The sequence below is a fragment of the Leucopleurus acutus genome (assembly GCF_964270905.1).
Source record: "Leucopleurus acutus genome assembly, chromosome: X".
In the NCBI taxonomy this organism is placed as follows: Eukaryota; Metazoa; Chordata; class Mammalia; order Artiodactyla; family Delphinidae; genus Leucopleurus; species Leucopleurus acutus.
In genome coordinates this window covers 87,301,428-87,321,897 of record NC_139148.1, presented here as the reverse complement: position 1 = coordinate 87,321,897, position 20,470 = coordinate 87,301,428, and the positions used below count along the sequence as shown (strand labels likewise).

Sequence of the window (20,470 nt, the reverse complement as noted above, 5' to 3'; positions counted from 1 at the left end):
TGTTCTTCCCTTGCTGCTTTTAATATGCTTTCTTTGTATTTAATTTTTGACAGTTTGATTAATATGTGTCTTGGCGTATTTCTCCTTGTATTTATCCTGTATGGGACTCTCTGTGCTTTCTGGACTTGATTAACTATTTCCTTTCCCATATTAGGGAAGTTTTCAACTATAATCTCTTCAAATATTTTCTCAGTCCCTTTCTTTTTCTCTTCTTCTTCTGGAACCCCTATAATTCGAATGTTGGTGCGTTTAATGTTGTCCCAGAGGTCTCTGAGACTGTCCTCAGTTCTTTTCATTCTTTTTTCTTTATTCTGCTCTGCAGTAGTTATTTCCACTATTTTTATCTTCCAGGTCACTTATCCGTTCTTCTGCCTCAGTTATTCTGCTATTGATCCCATCTAGAGTATTTTTAATTTCATTTATTGTGTTGTTCATCGTTGCTTGTTTCATCTTTAGTTCTTCTAGGTCCTTGTTAACTGATTCTTGCATTTTGTCCATTCTATTGTCCATTCTATCTCCAAGATTTCGGATCAACCTTACTATCATTATTCTGAATTCTTTTTCAGGTAGACTGCCTATTTCCTCTTCATTTGTTAGGTCTGGTGCATTTTTATCTTGCTCCTTTATCTGCTGTGTGTTTTTCTGTTTTCTCATTTTGCTTATCTTACTGTGTTTGGGGTCTCCTTTTTGCAGGCTGCAGGTTTGTAGTTCCTCCTGTTTTTGATGTCTGTCTCCAGTGGCTAAGGTTGGTTCAGTGGGTTGTGTAGGCTTCCTGGTGGAGGGGACTAGTGCCTGTGTTCTGGTGGATGAGGCTGGATCTTGTCTCTCTAGTGGGCAGGTTCACGTCTGGTGGTGTGTTTTGGGGTGTCTGTGGCCTTATTATGATTTTAGGCAGCCTCTCTGCTAATGGGTGGTGTTGTGTTCCTGTTTTGCTAGTTGTTTGGCACAGGTTGTCCAGCACTGTGGCTTGCTGGTCGTTGAGTGAAGCTGGGTGCTGGTGTTAAGATGGAGGTCTCTGGGAGATTTTTGCCGTTTGATATTATGTGGAGCTGGGAGGTCTCTTGTGGACCAGTGTCCTGAAGTTGGCTCTCCTACCTCAGAGGCAGAGCCCTGACTCCTGGCTGGAGCACCAAGAGCCTTTCATCCACACGGCTCAGAATAAAAGGGAGAAAATGTAGAGGGAATTAGTAGAAGTATGAGGAAAGAAAGAAGGAAAGGAGGGAAGGAAGGAGGGAAGGAAGGAAGGAAGAAAGAAAGAAAGAAGCAAAGAAGGAAAGAAGGCAAGAAGGAATGAAAGGAGGGAGGGAGGGAGGGAGGAAGGAAGGAAGGAGGGAAAGAAGGAAAAACAGAAAGAAAGAAGATACAGTAAAAATAAAATAAAGTATAATAAAGTTATTGAATTAAAAAACTTATTTAGAAAAAAAAAAAGGGACGGATAGAACCTTAGGACAAATGTTGGAAGCAAAGCTATACAGACAAAATCTTACACAGAAGCATACACATACACCCTCACTAAAAGAGGTAAAGGGGGAAAAATCATAAATCTTGCTTTCAGAGACCACCTCCTCAATTTGGGATGATTCGTTGTCTAAAGGAGGGAAGGAAGGAAGGAAAGAAAGAAAGGACGAAGGTAAAGTATAATAACGTTCTTAAAATTAAAATTGATTATTAAGAAAAAAATTTTAAGAAAAAACCATGGACGGATAGAACCCTAGGACAAATGGTGGAAGCAAGACTATATAGACAAGATCTCACACAGAAGCATACACATACACATTCACAAAAAGAGGAAAAGGGAAAAAAATCATAGATCTTGCTCCCAAAGTCCACCTCCTTAATTTGGGATGATTGGCTGTCTATTCATGTATTCCACAGATGCAGGGTATATCAAGTTGATTGTGGAGCTTTAATCCGCTGTTTCTGAGGCTGCTGGGAGAGATTTCCCTTTCTCTTCTTTGTTCTCACAGCTCACAGGGGCTCAGCTTTGGATTTGGCCCTGCCTCTGCGTGTAGGTCGCTGGAGGGCGTCTGTTTTTTGCTCAGACAGGACGGGGTTAAAGGAGCCGCTGATTCGGGGGTTCTGGCGTACTGAGGCCGGCGGAGAGGGAGGGGCACGGAATGCGGGGCGGGCCTGCGGCGGCAAAGTCCGGCGTGACCCTGCACCAGCCCGAGGCCCGCCGTGCACTGTCCCGGGGAAGTCGTCCCCGGATCCCGGGAACCCGGCAGTGGCGGGCTGCACAGGCTCCGCGGAAGAGGGGCGTGGAGAGCGACCTGCGCTCGCGCACAGGCCCCTTGGTGGCGGCAGCAGCAGCCTTAACGTCTCCCGCCCGCCTCTGGGGTCCGCGCCTCCAGCCGCGGCTCGCGCCCGTCTCTGGGGTCCGCGCCCTCAGCCGCGGCTCGCGCCCGTCTCTGGGGTCCGCGCTTTCAGCCGCGGCTCGCGCCCGTCTCTGGGGTTTGCGCTTTTAGCCGCGGCTCGCGCCCGTCTCTGGAGTTCCTTTATGCAGCGTTCTTAAACCCCTCTCCTCACGCACCAGGAAACAAAGAGGGAAGAAAAAGTCTCTTGCCTCTTCGGCAGGTGCAGACTTTTCCCCGGACTCCCTCCCGGCTAGCTGTGGTGCACTAACCCCTTCAGGCTATGTTCAAGCTGCCAACCCCAGTCCTCTCCCTGCGCTCCATCCGAAACCGAAACCCGAGCCTCAGAGCCTCAGCTCGCAGCCCCGCCCGCCCCGGCGGGTGAGCAGACAAGCCTCTCGGGCTGGTGAGTGCCGGTTGGCACCGATCCTCTGTGCGGGAATCTCCCCGCTTTGCCCTCCGCACCCGTTGCTGTGCACTCCTCCGCGGCTTCGAAGCTCCCCCTCCGCCTCCCGCAGTCTCCGCCCGCGAGGGGGCTTCCTAGTGTGTGGAAACTTTTCCTCCTTCACAGCTCCCTCCCACTGGTGCAGGTGCCGTCCCTATTCTTTTGTCTCTGTTTTTTCTTTTTTTCTTTTGCCCTACCCAGGTACGTGGGGGAGTTTCTTGCCTTTTGGGAGGTCTGAGGTCTTCTGCCAGCCTTCAGTAGGTGTTCTGTAGGAGTTGTTCCACGTGTAGATGTATTTCTGGTGTATCTGTGGGGAGGAAGGTGATCTCCGCGTCTTACTCTTCCGCCATCTTCCTGCTCTCCCAAACAAATTTTAGTTCAGATTCCCTTGGGAGCATTTTCTAAAGTTTTGGTTGAAACATGTGAGAAAATAGGTTTTGTACAATTTCCTAGGATTAAGTCCTAAGAGTAATCTTTCCTTTAAGTTTGTCATAGCTTAGTGAAAATCTGGGCCTTCTTCCTTACTCCACTCTTCCACCTACTCAACTGTCTTTTTCCATTTCCTTGCCCTTACCTCTTCCTAGGAAGCTCAGCCTGGGGGTCAAAATGTGGTATCTGTGGACGAGGGTGAAATGATATTCAAGAAGAACACCAGAAAAATCCTCAGGCCTTCAGGTAGCTGGTTTCCCTTCATGGCCTTTTGAGATTGAAGTTCTGAGTACTTGGTGGGTTATTCGTACGGAGAAGAGTAGGTTTCTTTTGATTTGGTTTTCGGCCTTCCACTCAGAGTACACTAAATCTGTGATTGATCTTCGCCCGGAAGATGTGGGGCATGAAAGTGGCTCCTTGGGAGACAGAAGCAAATCTGTCCCAGGTCTCAGTGTGGATATGGTAAGTACCCTTGTATTTCACTTGGTCACTATATGAAATTTTATATATCTAAAGTTGACTTTACTGCCTGATACTCTCAATTCACCTGTTTCTTTAGGAAAAGGTAACATGAATCTTGATTTCCCCCTCAATTTCTTTTTTTTTTCAGTATCCCCCTCAATTTCTAAAGTAAATCTAGTTGCTGAATTGCTTGAAGAAAAAGACTATCTTTCACTGTCTCTTTTATTTTCTAAACATTGCTTGATGTATGGTTGGGGGCTCAAATAAATACTTATCTTGAATATAATGTAAAGAGATGGCTGGGTTGAGGCAGTCAAATGAGAAAGAGATATTCTTATCTTATTATTTTGTGATTTGAGGAGGGTAGTTGGAATATAGTTTGGAAGCCTGAAATGGGGAAACATAAAGATAAGTATGTATGTGTGCATATGACACCTCAGAGCTTATCAACAATTATGGCCCCTACTAAAGGAAGGATATTCATCTTTGAACTTTTTCTTATTTTTATTAACTCTGAATCTATATTTATTTTTCAAGGAAGAGGAAGAGGAAGAAGAAGAAGACATTGACCACCTGGTGAAGTTGCATCGTCAGAAGCTAGCCAGAAGCAGCATGCGAAGTGGCTCTTCCATGGTAAGTTCTATTAGTTCTGTGGTATGGACATGTTGGGATACCAGGATGGATGGAAGTGCCTCCCTAGAGCAGGATCAGGACCTGGGGAAATTCTCCTAGTCACTCTTTCTAGGTAAGTGAGATGCATTTGTTTGTTCCTTTCCTCAGTTTAGACCATAGTTGCTTAGTGCACAGTTAGGTGGCTTTCTCAGCCTCTGCCCTGGAGATTCTTACATCAGGTAGTTAGAGCTAGAGATGTTCATCATAGCCTTGTGAACAGTAACCCATAACTTCTCCCTTAAAAAGGTACCCAGGGGCTTCCCTGGTGGCGCAGTGGTTGAGAGTCCGCCTGCCGATGCAGGGGACGCGGGTTCGTGCCCTGGTCCGGGAGGATCCCACATGCCGCGGAGCGGCTGGGCCCGTGAGCCATGGCCGCTGGGCCTGCGCATCCGGGGCCTGTGCTCCACAATGGGAGAGGCCACAACAGTGAGAGGCCCACATACCGCAAAAAAAAAAAGGTACCCAGGCCATGAAGTGAGCAAGATCAGGTTTCTTCATCAGAGCATGTACCAAGTCTCACATTCAAGGGCAGTGAGTGCCATGAGAAGGGCCTTGGCAGGGTTAATTGGCATCAGGATATGATTAAGGAACAACAGCATCAATGAGAATCATGAAGTTAAAGGGACATTTAAGAATCAGGGCCTAGTTCTGTCATAAGTGTGAAGATTGATGTTTAGGGGAAATAGAATCAGAAAGCAGGGTGATTAGATGGTCCCACTCACACATAAGAAGAGAACAGTGGGCTTGCAGAGTCAATTATTACCTGAGAGGAAGGTATCTTTTCACCTCTGTTGGGATTTTCCCCCCAATTCTGATGCAATCACTTTTCTCTGTAGGTCTTGACAGACATAAGGTGGATAAAAGAAACGCACAGATAATTAAGTCCCCTTGTTTTAATTAGTAACTGACCCCTTCTAACCAGCATTGTAGCATATATAACATACACCAAAATTGGACTGAGCTGCATCTTACCTCTACTCCTTGCCCACCTTCTGGGGCAGTTGAAAATTAACAATAAAATGTGTAAAAAGAGGGGAGAAGAGCAGCTCGGAGCCTAGGTGAGCCATGAGCTGATTGATGAACCTGAGCAGTTGTGCGTGTGCCCTTAGCTGTCTCTTATACTCTGGGTACAAGACGACTGGCAGTACTGGCTGGTTGGTTGCAGGGGGCTTTTGTTTTCTTCAGTGACTATGGCTTTCTCATGAGGGAAAATGTTAGCAATGTGGCGGGGGGAGTGTGCCTTCGCCAGATGTTTGTGGGTGCTTTATCTTTTTTTGTTTGGTTGGTTTTTTGTTTTGTTTTGTTTTTTGCCACGCCACACGGCATATAGGATCTTAGTTCTCCCACCAGGGATTGAACCCGTGCCCTTTGAAAGCACAGAGTCTTAACCACTGGACCACCAGGGAAGTCCCTGTTTGTTCTTTTCTTCCAGTTTTATTGAGATATAACTGACATAAAGCACTGTGTAAGTTTAAGGTATACAGCATAATGATTTGACTTACATATATCATGAAAAGGTTACTGCAATAAGTTTAGTGAACATCCATCATCTTATATAGATACAAAATTAAAGAAATAGAAAAAATTTTTTTCCTTGTGATGAGGACTCTTAGTATTTACTCTCTTAACAACTTTCATATATAACACACAGCAGTGATAATTATATTTATCATGTTACGCATTATATCCCTAGTACTTATTTATCCTATAACTGGAAGTTCATACCTTTTGACCACTTTCATACAATTCCTTCTCCACTGACCCCTTGCCTCTTATAACCACAAATCTGATCTCTTTTTCTGAGTTTTGTTTGTTTGTTTGTGTTTGAAGTATAATTGACCTACAACACTATGTTAGTTCCTGTTACACAACATAATGATTCGATATTTCTGTAAATTTCAAAACGATCACCATGGTAAGTCTAGTTACCATCTGCCATGTGGGTGCTTTATCTTCAGAGTACGATTGGCAGCATGATGAGCATTTATAGCGAAGCTGGCGATTTCGGGAACATCTTTGTGACTGGCAAGATTTCCTTTTCCCTGAAGTATGAGCAGCAAACACAGGCTCTGGTCATTCACGTGAAGGAGTGCCACCATCTGGCCTATGCTGACGAAGCCAAGAAGCGCTCGAACCCGTGAGTGCTTCTGGACCCTGCGCGGTGCTTGGAGATGATCAGACCCCAGCATCTCTCTGGGCACCCTTGAATCGAGGCTCTCACTTCCTAGGCAGACAGGGAGGTGTGATTGAGAGTGGTTAGGGGAGATGTGGGAAAAGGACCAGGATTGGGAAAATGCAAGAATGGCAGGTCTAAGAGGACTCGATGTGACATTTTCATTTCATCATGGCATATGTATATGGAGAGGAAGAAAATAAGGAATGGGCTTCCAAAAAGACAGCAAATTATTCAGTATTCTCCTTGGTTTTTAGATATGTGAAGACTTATCTTCTGCCTGACAAATCCCGCCAAGGAAAAAGAAAAACCAGCATCAAGCGGGACACCATTAATCCGCTATATGATGAGATCCTCAAAGTAAGTATCTAGAGCCCGAGAGGGTATGAGAATTTGATCTGTCTTGTGTGCTAAGCTGTAGCTATTCCTCTGCTACGTGGGTGGTCAACATGGTTTTCAGTGGCCATGTCTGTGTTTGAGGATATACTATGGGCATCTGTTCACGTCCTGACCTCCCAGAGAAGAGAAGAAAGCTGATCTGACTGTCTTGGATTATTGTGAAGTTGGAGGTCCACGTGGCCACAAATCTCATTTTAAAGAGTCATTTGCGATCAGGAGTCTCCCTGGCAGTTCTTTTTGAATATTCCAGTGTTCTCTCCCCCACTGAAGGAAAAATTCATATTCCAGGTCCTCCGATGGAATATGGTAGGTTTTTGTGAAACGGGGTAAGTGGAGGCTTTGAGGGAGGAAACTCAAAGTGCTTAGGGACTAAAGTGATTTGATATTCAAGACTATGGACTTTGAGTATGGTTGCTCAGATTTTGGAGTAATCTTTTTCTGAGGAATTACCGTGAACTAATCATCTTGGGCTTCTTTCCTTTCACAGTATGAGATCCCAGAATCTCTCCTGTCCCAGAGGACTTTGCAGTTCTCGGTTTGGCATCATGGTCGTTTTGGCAGAAACACTTTCCTTGGAGAGGCAGAGGTCCAGATGGATTCCTGGAAGCTTGATAAGAAACTGGATCATTGCCTACCTTTACATGGAAAGGTAGTCTGCTTTAACAACTCCTTACAGAGTTTGGATCTGAGGTAGAATTGCCTGCAGTGACTTCTGCTGGGACAGTTTTGAATGCAGTCTGTGGAGTTCTAGCACACCCTGCTGGGGTTACTGAGTTTAACAGTAATTTCAGATGCCATGTTTTTTCCTTTGAAGTCTTTCATATGTGTGCCAAGCTTTGCCTCCTGATCTTCCAGAGTCTGGGCGTATCCTAACATCCTAACTTGTGCCTCTTCTCCAAGCTAACTTTTTGGGTGTATCCTAATCTGCACTGGTTTTCCAAACTACCCTTTTCACTAAAGAAGTGGGAAGTAAAGCAATTCACGGAGTTGCAATTGCTGTGCTCTTGGTCACACAAGCCAGGGACAGTTTTACTTTGGAGATGGCATCTCGGGTGAGAGTGTGGCAGTGTGCGTAATAGTACCTGGGATCTGAGTGCAGACCTGGATTTGAATCCAGGCCCTGTGATTTACCAGCTAGGTAAATCACCTAAATTAAAGGTAACTTACAGGACTTCCCTGGTGGTCCAGTGGGTAAGACTCCACGCTCCCAATTCGTGGGGCCTGGGTTCGATCCTGGTCGGGGAACTAGATCCCACATGCATGCCGCAACTAAGAGGTTACCTGCTGTAACTGAGAGTCCGCATGCCGCAACTATGAGCCTGCATGTCACAACTAAAAGATCCCACATGCTGCAACTAAAAGATCCCACATGCCTCAGTGAAGATCCCAAGTGCCACAATTAAGACCCAGCGCAGCCTAAATAAATAAATAAATATTTAAGAAATAAAAGAAAAAGATAACTTAGGTAAGTCACCTAACTTCTGTGGGCCTTAGTTCCTTCACCTATAAAGTGGAAATGATAATAATATTGTTCTTCTGCAGGATCATATACAGAATACCAATCAGTGCCTGGCACATAAAAGACATTCAATAGGTTACTGTCACTCTGGTTAAGATGAAATGCTAAAACAGAGTTAGGACTTCTTGATTATCAGAACTGTTCAATGGCAAGGTTCTTCTGTAAAACTTTTTTTACACTAGCATTTTCAATGCTAAAAATAGTACATGTTACATAGAATGCCTTTGGAAAGATGGACATGAAACTAGTAGTAGCGACTGCCTCTAGGAAGAGAGACTGAGGTGGGAAGGTTTAGCTTTCTCTATATGCCCTTTTATAACGTTTGAACTTTTTATCAGGTCTACGTATATTGCTTATCAAGAACATTAAGAATAAAAGGATTTATGTGCACGATTCAAAATTAAAACAACATGGAAGTGTATAAAAAGAAAAATAGGTTATTTCCATTCCATAGAAATACTACTGTTATCAACTACTTGGATATCTTTATAGAAATTTTGTATTAAGCAGCACAGATATATATACATATGGATTTACATTTTTCCTTTTTACACAAATGGGCATATATCATTGTGTATATATATCTTGACTTTTCATTTAACAATGTGTCATTTACCATGGACATTTTTCTATGCCATCACTTACAGATTTATCTCATTTTAACTGCTGGATAGTATTCTTCATGTACCTATATTATAATTTATTTACAATCCCCCCACCAATGGGTATTTAAATTGTTTGCCTCTTTTTTTGCTATTAAAACTATGCTATAATATATCTTGATCCTCTTTTGTGAGTGTAACTTAGGAGAAGTTTCTGGTGGTGAAACTGCTGAGTCAAAGGAAATGTACATCCAGTATTTTGATAGCTACTTCCCTCCAAAAAATAGTAACAATATTAAAAATGTCCCTAGGAAAGCAGTTATCACCAAACTATAGCATATTATTAGAAATTTAGAATTTCTGAAGCATTTAGTATATAAGATATTCTCTCTGGGGCCTACAGTTGATATAATTATATTGGAAATGTCACTGTAAGCCATCGTGAGCTACTGCCAATAAAAAAATGTCTTACATAAAAAGAAAAACCTGCACTAAAATGGAGCTGTTTGCTCTTTGCAATTATTTTGAGCCAGAATGAAAATATGCTACTGAAACAAATATGCCAATTATGCCAATTTCCAGCTAAGGCTAAACTCCAACTTTTAAGAGTCCACTAAAGTTCACAATCTAGAGACTAATAAATTGTGTAGACATTTTATAAACAACAAAAAGACCACTCCAGTACTACGTATCTATTTTAACTGAAAACATTCTACATTTATTGTCTCTGATTTTTCTTTTTTTGCCCTAGTGATCCGTTTGCTCCCATTCAGTTTTCTCTTCCTGGCATCCACCTCCCTGTTCTTCTGTGTCTCTCCCATACACTACACTTCTGTGCATTCTGGGTATGTGGTACATTTTTCCAAACCAGTGGGGATTATACCTTCCTTGCATTGCCATGCTCAGAGTTGAGGCCTTAGGTTAGAGGAGCCCCAGTGAACACAGGCAGTGAAAGAGCACCTCTGATCTGCACCAGCTCATGCTCTGGGTACCAAGGCATAAGGGACAGAGCCATGCTGAGAGAGCCAGTAGAGTGAAGCAGTCCTGCTGCCCACAGCCACTTGCTGCTCATCCCACATATCCACTCATTCACTCTTGCATTCATTCAGGGAATATTTGTGGAGCATCTACTATGTGCCAGGTACATTGCTAAGTGTTGGGCATACTAAGATGAACAACAACAAAAAGGCTTGATTCCTGTCCTCCTGGCATTTAGATTCTAGTGGTAGATGCAGTCATTAATCAAAAGTAACCTAAACAAATGTAAAATTAAAAATTGTGGCATATTCAAATCCTTGTAACAGAGTTTCACCTGGCCCTCAAATCTTTGCAAGCTCTCTTTTAAAAAAGACTTTTTATCTTTGAAAATCATACAAGTGATACATGCCATTCTCATTAAAAAGACACTATCGATATAGACAGAGTAAAAAGTGAAAGCCCTCTTTCCTTTCCCCATTCTACTCCCCTCCTTAGAAGATACAGGTGTTATGTCTGTATACTTCTGGGTTTTTCTATGCAGTGTAGTATAGTGCTTAAAACCATGGATTCTGGGACCAGTCTGTCTGAATTTGAATCCTGGCTCTGCCAATTACTGGGTGACCTTGGGCAAGTTACTTAACTTCTCTGTTCCTCTGTTTCATAATCTGTAAAATGGGGATAATTGTACTCATGTCATAGGGACTATCTTGAGGATTAAACAAAATGATATAATTAAAATACTATAACAGTACCTGGCACATAGTAAATACTATATGAGTGATAATGATAATAATCATTATTTACATACATATATATTTACATATACAAATATGAATATATTTTAATATAAGTGGGATGCTTTTTCTGAATCTTGCCCTGTTGACTTAACAGTACATCTTGGATATCTTTCTATATGTCAGTGTGTAGAGATTCACTGCATCCTTTTTGATGATTGCACACCATATGCCATACAATGGCATTAAAATCACTCATTTAACCTTTCCTGTATTGATTGACATTTAGGTTGTTTCCACTTTGGGGCTATCACTAACAATGTTGGTAGCAAGATTCTTTGTCATGGTGTCAGTCCCCTGTCACTTTGTATGGCAACTTTGCTGGCAGACCTTTGAGGGTATTTGGAATCTAGTAATGGTATCCCCAAAGTAGCAAAATAGTAGGCATTGCAGAAGACTCTTTGTTAGTTCTTCCTCAGCTCCTTCGGAAGAAACTGCCTTAGAATCCTGTGGCTGCCATGGCCTAGGGATCGTGGATGGTATTCATAAGGAGAAGGATCCTTTTATGCTGTGAAACTGTTCTTGGGGGTAATTTTAGAATCTCCTCAGCGAGAGGTCTCAACAACTCCTGAACAGCCCAGCTTGACCTATTGGGTTTCCCTGTGTTTCAGATCAGTGCTGAGTCCTCGACTGGCTTGCCGTCACACAAAGGCGAGTTGGTGGTATCATTGAAATACATCCCAGCCTCCAAACTCCCTGTTGGAGGTGACCGGAAGATGAGTGAGTTTTCTTTGGGGCCCTGGATTTAGCTCTTAGTTTTCTGCACAAGATCTGTGCGAGGTGGTGCTGGCTAGTGGCTAGCACTATTGGAGAGACCAGATTACGATGCACACTGGATCATTTTCTAGGGAAGATGCCTTTACTAAGTAAGCCATTTCTGTTTTTCAACCAGAAGGGAATGCCTTAAGAGTTGGATTCCCTTTTTTGTTTTTATGTTGTTGTTTTGTTTTGTTTTTGATGCCATTAAACTAACTTGGTCTTGGTCCAGCTCTGACAGGCTACTAAGAGGTCAGAACAGAACAGAAACTTCAGGACTGAGAGAGGGTGGTTGGAAAGGGTGGTGTATAAGTATAAGGGACAGGAAGTTGAAGGCTGAGGAAGAGTAAATCAACACACCAGGCATAGTGACTGTGGATATGTAGGTGAATAAGACACTATATTTGCCCTCCCTTGCACAGTTTATTTTAGAAAGTAATATAGTCATCTGCTAAAAGAACACAGATAAGGCAGTGATGAATTCTGTCTGGTTATATTTGGGAGAATTTTAAAGAGGAAGTAATGATGATACTGGACTTAAGACTTTACCAGGAAGAAAAAGAAGAGGATGGGGTGAGAAGAGCATTTCCAGAAGAGGAGATAGCATGAGCAAAGGTTTGAAAAAGGCATGGTAAATGGGGGGTTGTATGTAAGTGTGAGGCAGTGAACTTCTTAGTTGAGTGGGGCTAGAATTATGGTATATAGATGTGGAATAGGGCTGGAATTGTTGATGAGGCTGCAGCCTAGCTGAAAAGGGCCATGAATGTAATGGTAAGGAGTTGAACTTGACACTTTGGCAACGGGAAGCCAAGTTCTTAAAAAGTTACCTGCAGCAAAGTCTAATCTATAGGATTTGGGGAAGTCAGTGAGATTCCCAAGGAGGGTGTGCAGGATAGCTAGAGAAGAGAGGCAAGGATAGAACCAGAGGGAACACTTTAGAGAATGAAGATGGGAAGAGAAGCCAGTGAGGTGGAGGCTTATCAGGGGAGAGCAATGCCGGGAGAGAGCTTGAAGAAGGGAGCGGGTGTTGTCAACAGTATTGAAATACCACTGGCATGTCGGGCCCAATGAGAAGACACAGCTTATCGGCATTAGATTACATTTTCAGTGGATCAGTGGAAGCAGATGCCAGATTTCACTAGAAACTAGGTTGAGTGAATGAGGCAAAGAAGTAGAGGCAGTGAGTGTGGACTCTTTTTTTCCAGGATAATTGATGGTGAAAGAAAGGAGAGCCAGGGAGGACAGCTTGAATAGGAGATAAGGTTGAAGGGAAACTTACTTTTAAAAGGATTTTTTAAAGCCAGAGGTGAGATTAGCATATATTTAGACTGAGAGGATGGGACCAGTAGAGAATGAGATATTAAAAATGGGAGGTGGGGGTTGAAATTGATGATGCCTGATGAGTCTTGTTGACGTGGGGATGGGATCCAGAACACAAGTGGTGGAGTTCCCTTTTTTCAATCATTCAGCAAACATCAGGAAACTTTATTTCTCTATGTCTCAATTTTCTCATCTGTAAAATGAGGAGAATGATGGTATATATCTCATATGGTTTTGAGGAATAAATGCTTAATGTTGAATCAGGCACATAGCCAGTTTTCAATAAGCCTTTGTTGCTATTGTTATGACTTGAGCACCTATTTCTCACTGTTAGGCACTGTGCTAGGTACTGAGAATACAAGACAGGTGTGGTCCACTTATCATGGAAGTTGCTGTCTTCAGGAACAAGGAGAGGAAGTGCTATGTAGATAAAGCTTGAGAGAAATGTGGAGGTGTCAGAACTCACTTGCTATGTCTGACATCCCTTCCAGGTACAGGTGGGGAAGGGGGAGAGCTCCAGGTGTGGATCAAAGAAGCCAAGAATCTGACAGCTGCCAAATCAGGAGGGACTTCAGACAGCTTTGTGAAGGGGTGAGTCCCTGGACCAGCACCAAACTAACCAGTTTCAGGACATGAGAGTTAAGAGAGGAACCCAATTTAACCTTTCTCTGTAGATATTATCCCTGTGTGTCCTGCCACCTCCAGCAACCAACTTGTTCCTGAAATTAGGTAATGGCACAACCTCCACTACCACGTTTCTACTGGTCTGAGCTCAGTTTGGGCTGGGCTGTAGTGTTGATTTCCAAAAAGGAGGGTGGTAGACAGTTAGGTCTGACTTTTCCTTTGTTATAGATTTATGCTCTTAATTAATCCTGAATAAAAATCTGTGTTCCCTGACTGTCAAGACCTGGGGACTCAGGACTTTGTTCCCCACAATATTTAAGCAATGGCAGCTTTCCCCAAGTTACAGCTCAACCTACTGACTTAAGTTCTCTAGCAAATCATGTCTGGCTATGCCTATGCTTATTACTGTTGTTTTTATTAAACAGGACTTTTCCCAATAGACGTGGAACCAAATATTCAAAACCTATTTTTGATGGCATATAGACAATAGCTCCCTAATAATATTGTATTAATTTTCTCTCCAGGTAAAAGGAATTGAATCGGGTGAATGATCTAGTGGAGGTGGTAGGAACTATGCTTCAGCAGATTCAGAGGAGGGAGAGTGTGTCCTCGGATCTGAGTGTTGACTCAACTTCCTGGGCTAGACCTGTGGGAGGGGAAAGGGAAATTTAGATAGATATTGCCAGCTTTGAGTAGGTTGTTGATTCCTCCGCACCCTCTGCCAGATACCTCCTTCCCATGAGGAACAAGGCCAGTAAGCGTAAAACTCCTGTGATGAAGAAGACCCTGAATCCCCACTACAACCATACATTTGTCTACAATGGTGTGAGGCTGGAAGATCTCCAACACATGTGCCTGGAACTGACTGTGTGGGACCGGGAGCCCCTGGCCAGCAATGACTTCCTGGGCGGGGTCAGGCTGGGTGTTGGCACTGGTGAGAACCTCTCCCCCACCCTCACTGTCTTCAAGGCCTCTTAGATATTTCACTCTGAATAGACCCATCACCCTCCCTACACAGCTCCACTATGTCAGGAGTTGTCTTCTTTCAGTTAACATTCAGCCAGTGTTTACTGAGGGCCTATTAAGTGCAGGGCTGGGGGGAGGCTGAGCTCCTGCACTTTCATGTGTACAGGTAAATGGGACCCTGATTTCCAGGAATGCCATCATCTTCCCACCAAAAACATATAAAAACCTACATATATCTATACCTCTGATTTCCACCTTCCATCCTGTTACACGAAAGAAGGGTCCTTCCTAGCAAGGGCCAAGCTCTTTCCAAGTGTTCTAGATCACACCCTCTCCTTCTCAGTGACCTTACTTCTGGAATCTCCTATCTATCCTATCTGATCAGTTTTATTCTCTCTACCTCCCTATTGGAGGAGAAAGTACATATACTCTGGTATTTCCAGTCTTAATAAACAGCAACAAACCTTCCCTTGACCCCACGTCTCCCCTCTGATTTCTTAAAGAGTGGTTTCCATGGCCTCAGCTCTCCTTTAGTCTTCAATCCACTGTGATCTGACTTCTGTCTCACCATTCCACTGAGTAACTGCTTATGCCAAAATTTTGTTTTCATCATCCTAGAATTTTCATGCTATTTATTAGCATAGCTGATCACTCCCTTTTTCTTGAAATACTTTGCTTCTCTTGACACCACACTTTTCTTTGGGACATCCTCATTCTCTACCCAAACTCTAAATATTGGTGCTCTCAAGGCTTAGTCTTGAATCCTCCTTTCTTTCTCTACAGTCTCTGCATTCCTGTGGCTGTAAATATTACTTGTATATTAATAATTCATACAAAGCATTTAACACAAAGCATCTAGAATGATGTTCTTACACATGTAAGCCAGTTCATGTCAGTCCCCTACTTCAAACACTTCAGGGGCTCCTACTGCACTTAGAAAGCAATCCAAAGTTCTCACCATGCCAATAGGCCCCTGTGTCTAGACCCTCTGTTCCTTTATGATCCATCATATAGTACTACTTGCTCACTATGCTCCAAACACAATGACTTGCTTTCTTTTCTCCAAGTATACCAAGCTTCTCCCCACTTCATAACCTCTGCAATTAGTGCTCCCTCTGTCTGGGAAGGCTGGTTCCTTCCAGTCCTTCAGCTCCTGACTATATGTCTCCTTCTCAGAGGGGCCCTCAGATCACTTAATCTAAGCGAGGCCTTGATCTAGGTACTACAAGTCACCCTGTTTATTTGCTTCATGACACTTACCTCACTATCTGGAATACTCTTGTTGATTTACTTGTGTATTTTCTGTCTTCTATATTCAAATGTAAGCTGCCTGCGGGCAGGACTTTTTCTGCTTTGTTTACTACTGTATCTCCAGAGCCTAGAAGAGTACTTGGTACACAGTAGGCACTTGATAAATGTTTGTCGAATGAATGAATATACAAGAGAATAGAAATGAGGCCCCATATGATCTGAACTTCAAGCCTGGAGTCTACAGCCAGAAAATAAAGGTGTTCAGCTTCCTTCCTTCCTTCCTTCCTTCCTTCCTTCCTTCCTTCCTTCCTTCCTTCCTTCCTTCCTTCCTTCCTTCCTCCCTCCCTCCCTCCCTCCCTCCCTCCTTTCTTCCCTCTTTCCTTCCTCCCTCTCCCCCCTCTCTTCCTCCCTCCCTCCCCTCCCTTCCCGTCCCCTCCCTTCCCTTGTCAAGTTGGCAATAACAGAAGGGCTATAGCTGTAACAGCCTTAGAATAAGAAGTCTCGAGCTACCGTGTGCTGTTTCGAGTCTCATTTCATCAACTTTAAGTCTCTTGACGGAGTCTCAAGAGCACAGAAATAGCTGTGCAAAATCAACAGGGAGCCATTCTCAGACCGCTGTCCCCATCAGCCCATCTTCATAGCGCACTGTCTTTTATGGGGTGCTACCCTTAATGCATAACCCATATTTCTCAGTAGGCTGAGGAGTGGGGTCCCTGTTCAGCCTCCTCTGGTGTTTCTCCTTAGGGATCAGTAATGGGGAAGTGGTGGACTGGATGGACTCGACTGGGGAAGAAGTAAGCCTATGGCAGAAGATGCGACAGTACCCAGGGTCTTGGGCGGAAGGGACTCTGCAGCTCCGTTCCTCGATGGCCAAGCAGAAGCTGGGCTTGTGAGCCCCTATCCTCTGCAGGTCCAACCTTGTCTAGGGCAAGTCAGAGGAAGCAAAGAAACCAAGGGTGAAGATGTATAATTTAGTGTGTGTGTGTGTGTGTGTGTGTGTGTGTGTGTGTGTGTGTGTGTGTGTGTAAACGTGTATTTCTACAAATCTCATTATGCTAGAGTGATGTAGACTATCCCTTTTTAAAGCAGGCTCGAAAATAAGCGTCTCTTCAAAATGTTTTTATTTGTGCATAAACTACTATATATTTTCAGAGTCCATGTTTCTTATATCTTTATGAGATTTAATTAACTTATCTTTTAAAACAACTTTTTATCACCTGTCTTGCTATCCTGGTTCTTCCTTCCCCAGGAAGCCCCGGCTGCCTTTGGCACTCATACTGGTCTGTGTTTCAAGGTGCGCCTGGTCTGAGGCCAAGGCTCCGGGAAGCAGGGGTGGGTTACAGAAGATGGGGTGGAAGACAGAAGATGGGAGAGAGGTGAGTAGGTCCATCCTTCCTTCTCCAATTTATGCTTTTAACTCCATTTCTACCTTGACACATTTCTGGAACTTGGCTTTTAACTCTTCTTGTTTGTAGCAGTTTCCACCTTGCTTGGGTCGAATGCTTTTCTTGGAAATGCTAAGAAAATGTCTAAGTTGCTTCCAGTTCTGAAAACCTTCCCTAGACCTTTGGGGAACCCTTATAACAGAGCTGCTTTAGAAGAGCACTTTAATTAGATAATGGCCTTTGGACTGGGTCATGGGCATGCCCAGTAAGGGCTTCTCAGTGGTCCCTGAGGACCAGTGACTGAGTGTCTCCCAGCCCATGCTGAATTCTTTGCATTTTAAACTGATACAGCAGTTGTTAAAGAGCTCCTAATTTCTCTAATGAAAGACAAGACATCTTCACTCTCACGTACCACACTTTTCTTAGCGTTTGTGTTCGCCATATGTTACCACCCAGAATAGGGTCTACATACTGTTATGTCAGCCAGAATGGCCACGTATGGTCTAAACCAGTCCAGTGTTTCTCCAGGCTGGGCACTGTTAGTGTCGAAGAGAATGTGTTCAGAGAATCTCCCAGGTTTTCTGACTTCCTTCTTGAAGTGGTTTCAGTTCCTATTTTTTCTCTTGTTTCCTAAAGTTGACCTAGATGTAACCTGGGTGTGGTGGGTTGAGACCTTTCTAAGAGGGGTCTAGCGATCTAAGGTTCATTTTCTGAAACTCACTCTCCCAAACTGACCTTCTTATTCTCACAGTTTTATCTTCACAAAGTCATTTGTAAAAGGAGTCTGTACCGGAGAAGAAATCCCTTTCAGTAGAGTTGACTGCTAGCGGACTCTCCTATAAGGCTACTGGATTGAAGGTGGCCACTGCAGTTTCTGTTGTATGTGTGAAGTGAACGGAAGAGTGTTTTAAAAAGGTTTATTCGGTGTGGATTGATATTGTAATGGAAGGCATAACTTGGGATCCTGGACTGTCACTTGCTCCTTTGTTCTCCACCCCCTGAAATGTGTGTGTGCTTCAATAAAGCTTTCTTCCTTGTCAAGCGTTTGCATTTGTTAGTCTTATAGATGCTTTCGTCTCTGATGTCCTGACTTAACTGTTGTTGCTTTTCATGTGGCTTGAAGGATAAGAACCAAAGTGACAAATGCCCTTCCCTAACCATACTGTGCTCACTTGAAGAAAATTTCCCTGTCCCCACATTGGTGCCTGATAGCTCTGCCGAGCTCTGATCCATTGACCTCTGTGTTTGGTATTGAGGGAGAGAATGAGAACCCATCTTAAAAGTGCTAACACTTTTCTTTCTCTCTCTAAAGTACCAAGGGAAACTCCTCCTTTACCTTTGTAGCCACCCCCATCCCACCTCTGCAACTGCAGGAAGGAGAGAAAAGTGCACAGGGAAGGGAAGACATCCCCTGCTGTTTCTTTCTGGATCCTTCACCTTCTCTAGGAGGTAGGACCTTTTCTTTCACTCCTACTACCACTATTCAGTTTTGAGAGAGAAATAACCCAGATACCAAGTAACCCATCTCAGAAATAAGGCTCTGGGTTTCTAGGTAGAGCCCAAGTGATTTTTGACCTCTTGTATAAAAGGGTATTAAAATATATTGAATGCCTTTTGTGTACAAAGCTTTCTGCTAGGCATATATTATTTCCTTCATTTCTCCAAGTACCTTATGAAATAGGAAACTTTGCCTTTTTACAGGTGAGGAAAGTCAAGCCCACTATCATGCATAAAGTTGGGAAGTGAATCAAGGTCTGACTCTACAGGACCATGCTGTCTCCTGTGAGGCATGGGCCAAGATTCAAAGAAAGGGGTGACTCCTCTCTTCTAAAATATCTCAAAGAAATACGTTTCATTTACAGGGTAGGACAATCAGAATGCTTTGGATGTTACCTAGTCAGCTGACTGACAGAATAGCTTGTATGGGGGGAGGGGGCAGGGGAAGAGAAGGAGCGGGGAAAGGAGGAGCGTTCGGGGCATGAAGGAGCAGAGAGAAACACAGAAACAAGTAGTACAGGGTCGGGTTGGGCTAGCCCCTTTGGGTCTGGCTGTCAGACTGATCCCACTGCTGTCTCCTTCCTCTGTTTTAGGAGTTGGGATTTCCTGACTCATAATCCTGACTTTACTCATAGCCGTAAAACTTGACCGAAAGAAAGCAAGATTGATTTGTCTTGACTACTCAATAAAATGAAACAAAACAAAAGCTTCTCATTTATTTTAAGCTAGAGGAGCATTTATATGCAAGAGTCAGGCCCAGGTGGGAACTCTGCTTGAGAGGCAGTGGGCCTCCTCGTGTTATCACTTGGGCCTTTGACCCTCTGGCGTGCCCTGGCTTGCCACGTGAAGTGTTAGTGATAAAGACAAGGAAGGGCATTCATTTTGCCTGATGTGCAATCTTTGCCTCTGGAACCACAGACCCTGTCTGATTGGAGATTTCCCACATTAACTCATTGTATTTTGCCTTCTGCCCATAACTTGCTTCCTGCCTTTCAGAGCTCCTGTATTTCTCTGGAGGGAAGTGGGAGAAGGGACCTTTGTGCTCCAAGTTTGATCATTTCCTCCATGTCCCATTCCACCCAGAAACTGCCTTTTAATTTTGCATTTTACAAATGAGATTTCCACTAACCGCCCAGTATAACAGCTTCTCTGTGACTCACTACTACCCCACCGGTCCTGGGCTCTCGATTTCCATCCCATCACTCTGCTTGGGAGAGTGTTTTCTTGGGTTGAGAGCTTTTCTTTTCCCTCTTTCCTCCTGGGCACACTCTGAGTGTTCTGTCTGAGTGGGATTACAGAAGATAAAACCTTTCTCCTTACTTAGAGCTGTCAGCTGTCTTTAAATGAAAAGTAGAAAAAGACGTAGAGGCAGTATAACATTGTGTTTAGGAACACTGACTCTGGAGCCAGGCTGCTGGGGTTTCAATCCCAACTCTGCCACTTCTGAGCTGTGTGATCTTAGGCAAGTTGCCTAACCTCCCTGTGCTTCCATCCCTGCATCTGTGAAATGGGACTCATAACAGGACCTACCTTACAGGGTTCTTGTGAAGATTTCAGTCAATTGAGAGTGTTTAGAACAGCACCTGGCACATAGTGAGTGCTCGAGCATTTTAGCTCTGCCTCTCCACCTAGCCTGCTTCCTTCTCCCCTCTAATTTTCCACCAGTGAACCCCTGGGGAAAGTGGAAGGTGAATGGCTGCTGAGTCTTAACCATGACACTGGGTTCCAAGAGAGTAGAAAAGAAGGTTCCCAGCAGCCTGGGGAAGAGCACTTTTCTTTCAAACACTGATGCACGCTTGAGTGCGGCCAAAGCCAGAGCAGGGAGTCTGAGTGTGGCTCTGCTTCCC

General features: G+C 43.8%; 1 protein-coding gene across 1 annotated transcript in view; it reads left to right on the top strand.

The window, feature by feature from the left end:
• Nucleotides 1–17,229, top strand: part of SYTL4 (synaptotagmin like 4) — a 76,647-nt gene extending 59,418 nt beyond the window's left edge. Inside the window, exons 8-17 of the mRNA XM_082865009.1 lie at nucleotides 3,381–3,471; nucleotides 3,584–3,687; nucleotides 4,225–4,320; nucleotides 6,318–6,496; nucleotides 6,790–6,892; nucleotides 7,419–7,580; nucleotides 11,436–11,544; nucleotides 13,392–13,491; nucleotides 14,250–14,458; nucleotides 16,486–17,229. Coding sequence (XP_082721135.1) covers nucleotides 3,381–3,471; nucleotides 3,584–3,687; nucleotides 4,225–4,320; nucleotides 6,318–6,496; nucleotides 6,790–6,892; nucleotides 7,419–7,580; nucleotides 11,436–11,544; nucleotides 13,392–13,491; nucleotides 14,250–14,458; nucleotides 16,486–16,634 — 1,302 coding nt within the window. The 3' untranslated portion in view covers nucleotides 16,635–17,229. The remainder of the gene's footprint in view (nucleotides 1–3,380; nucleotides 3,472–3,583; nucleotides 3,688–4,224; nucleotides 4,321–6,317; nucleotides 6,497–6,789; nucleotides 6,893–7,418; nucleotides 7,581–11,435; nucleotides 11,545–13,391; nucleotides 13,492–14,249; nucleotides 14,459–16,485) is intronic.
• The last annotated feature ends 3,241 nt before the right edge of the window (nucleotides 17,230–20,470 follow it).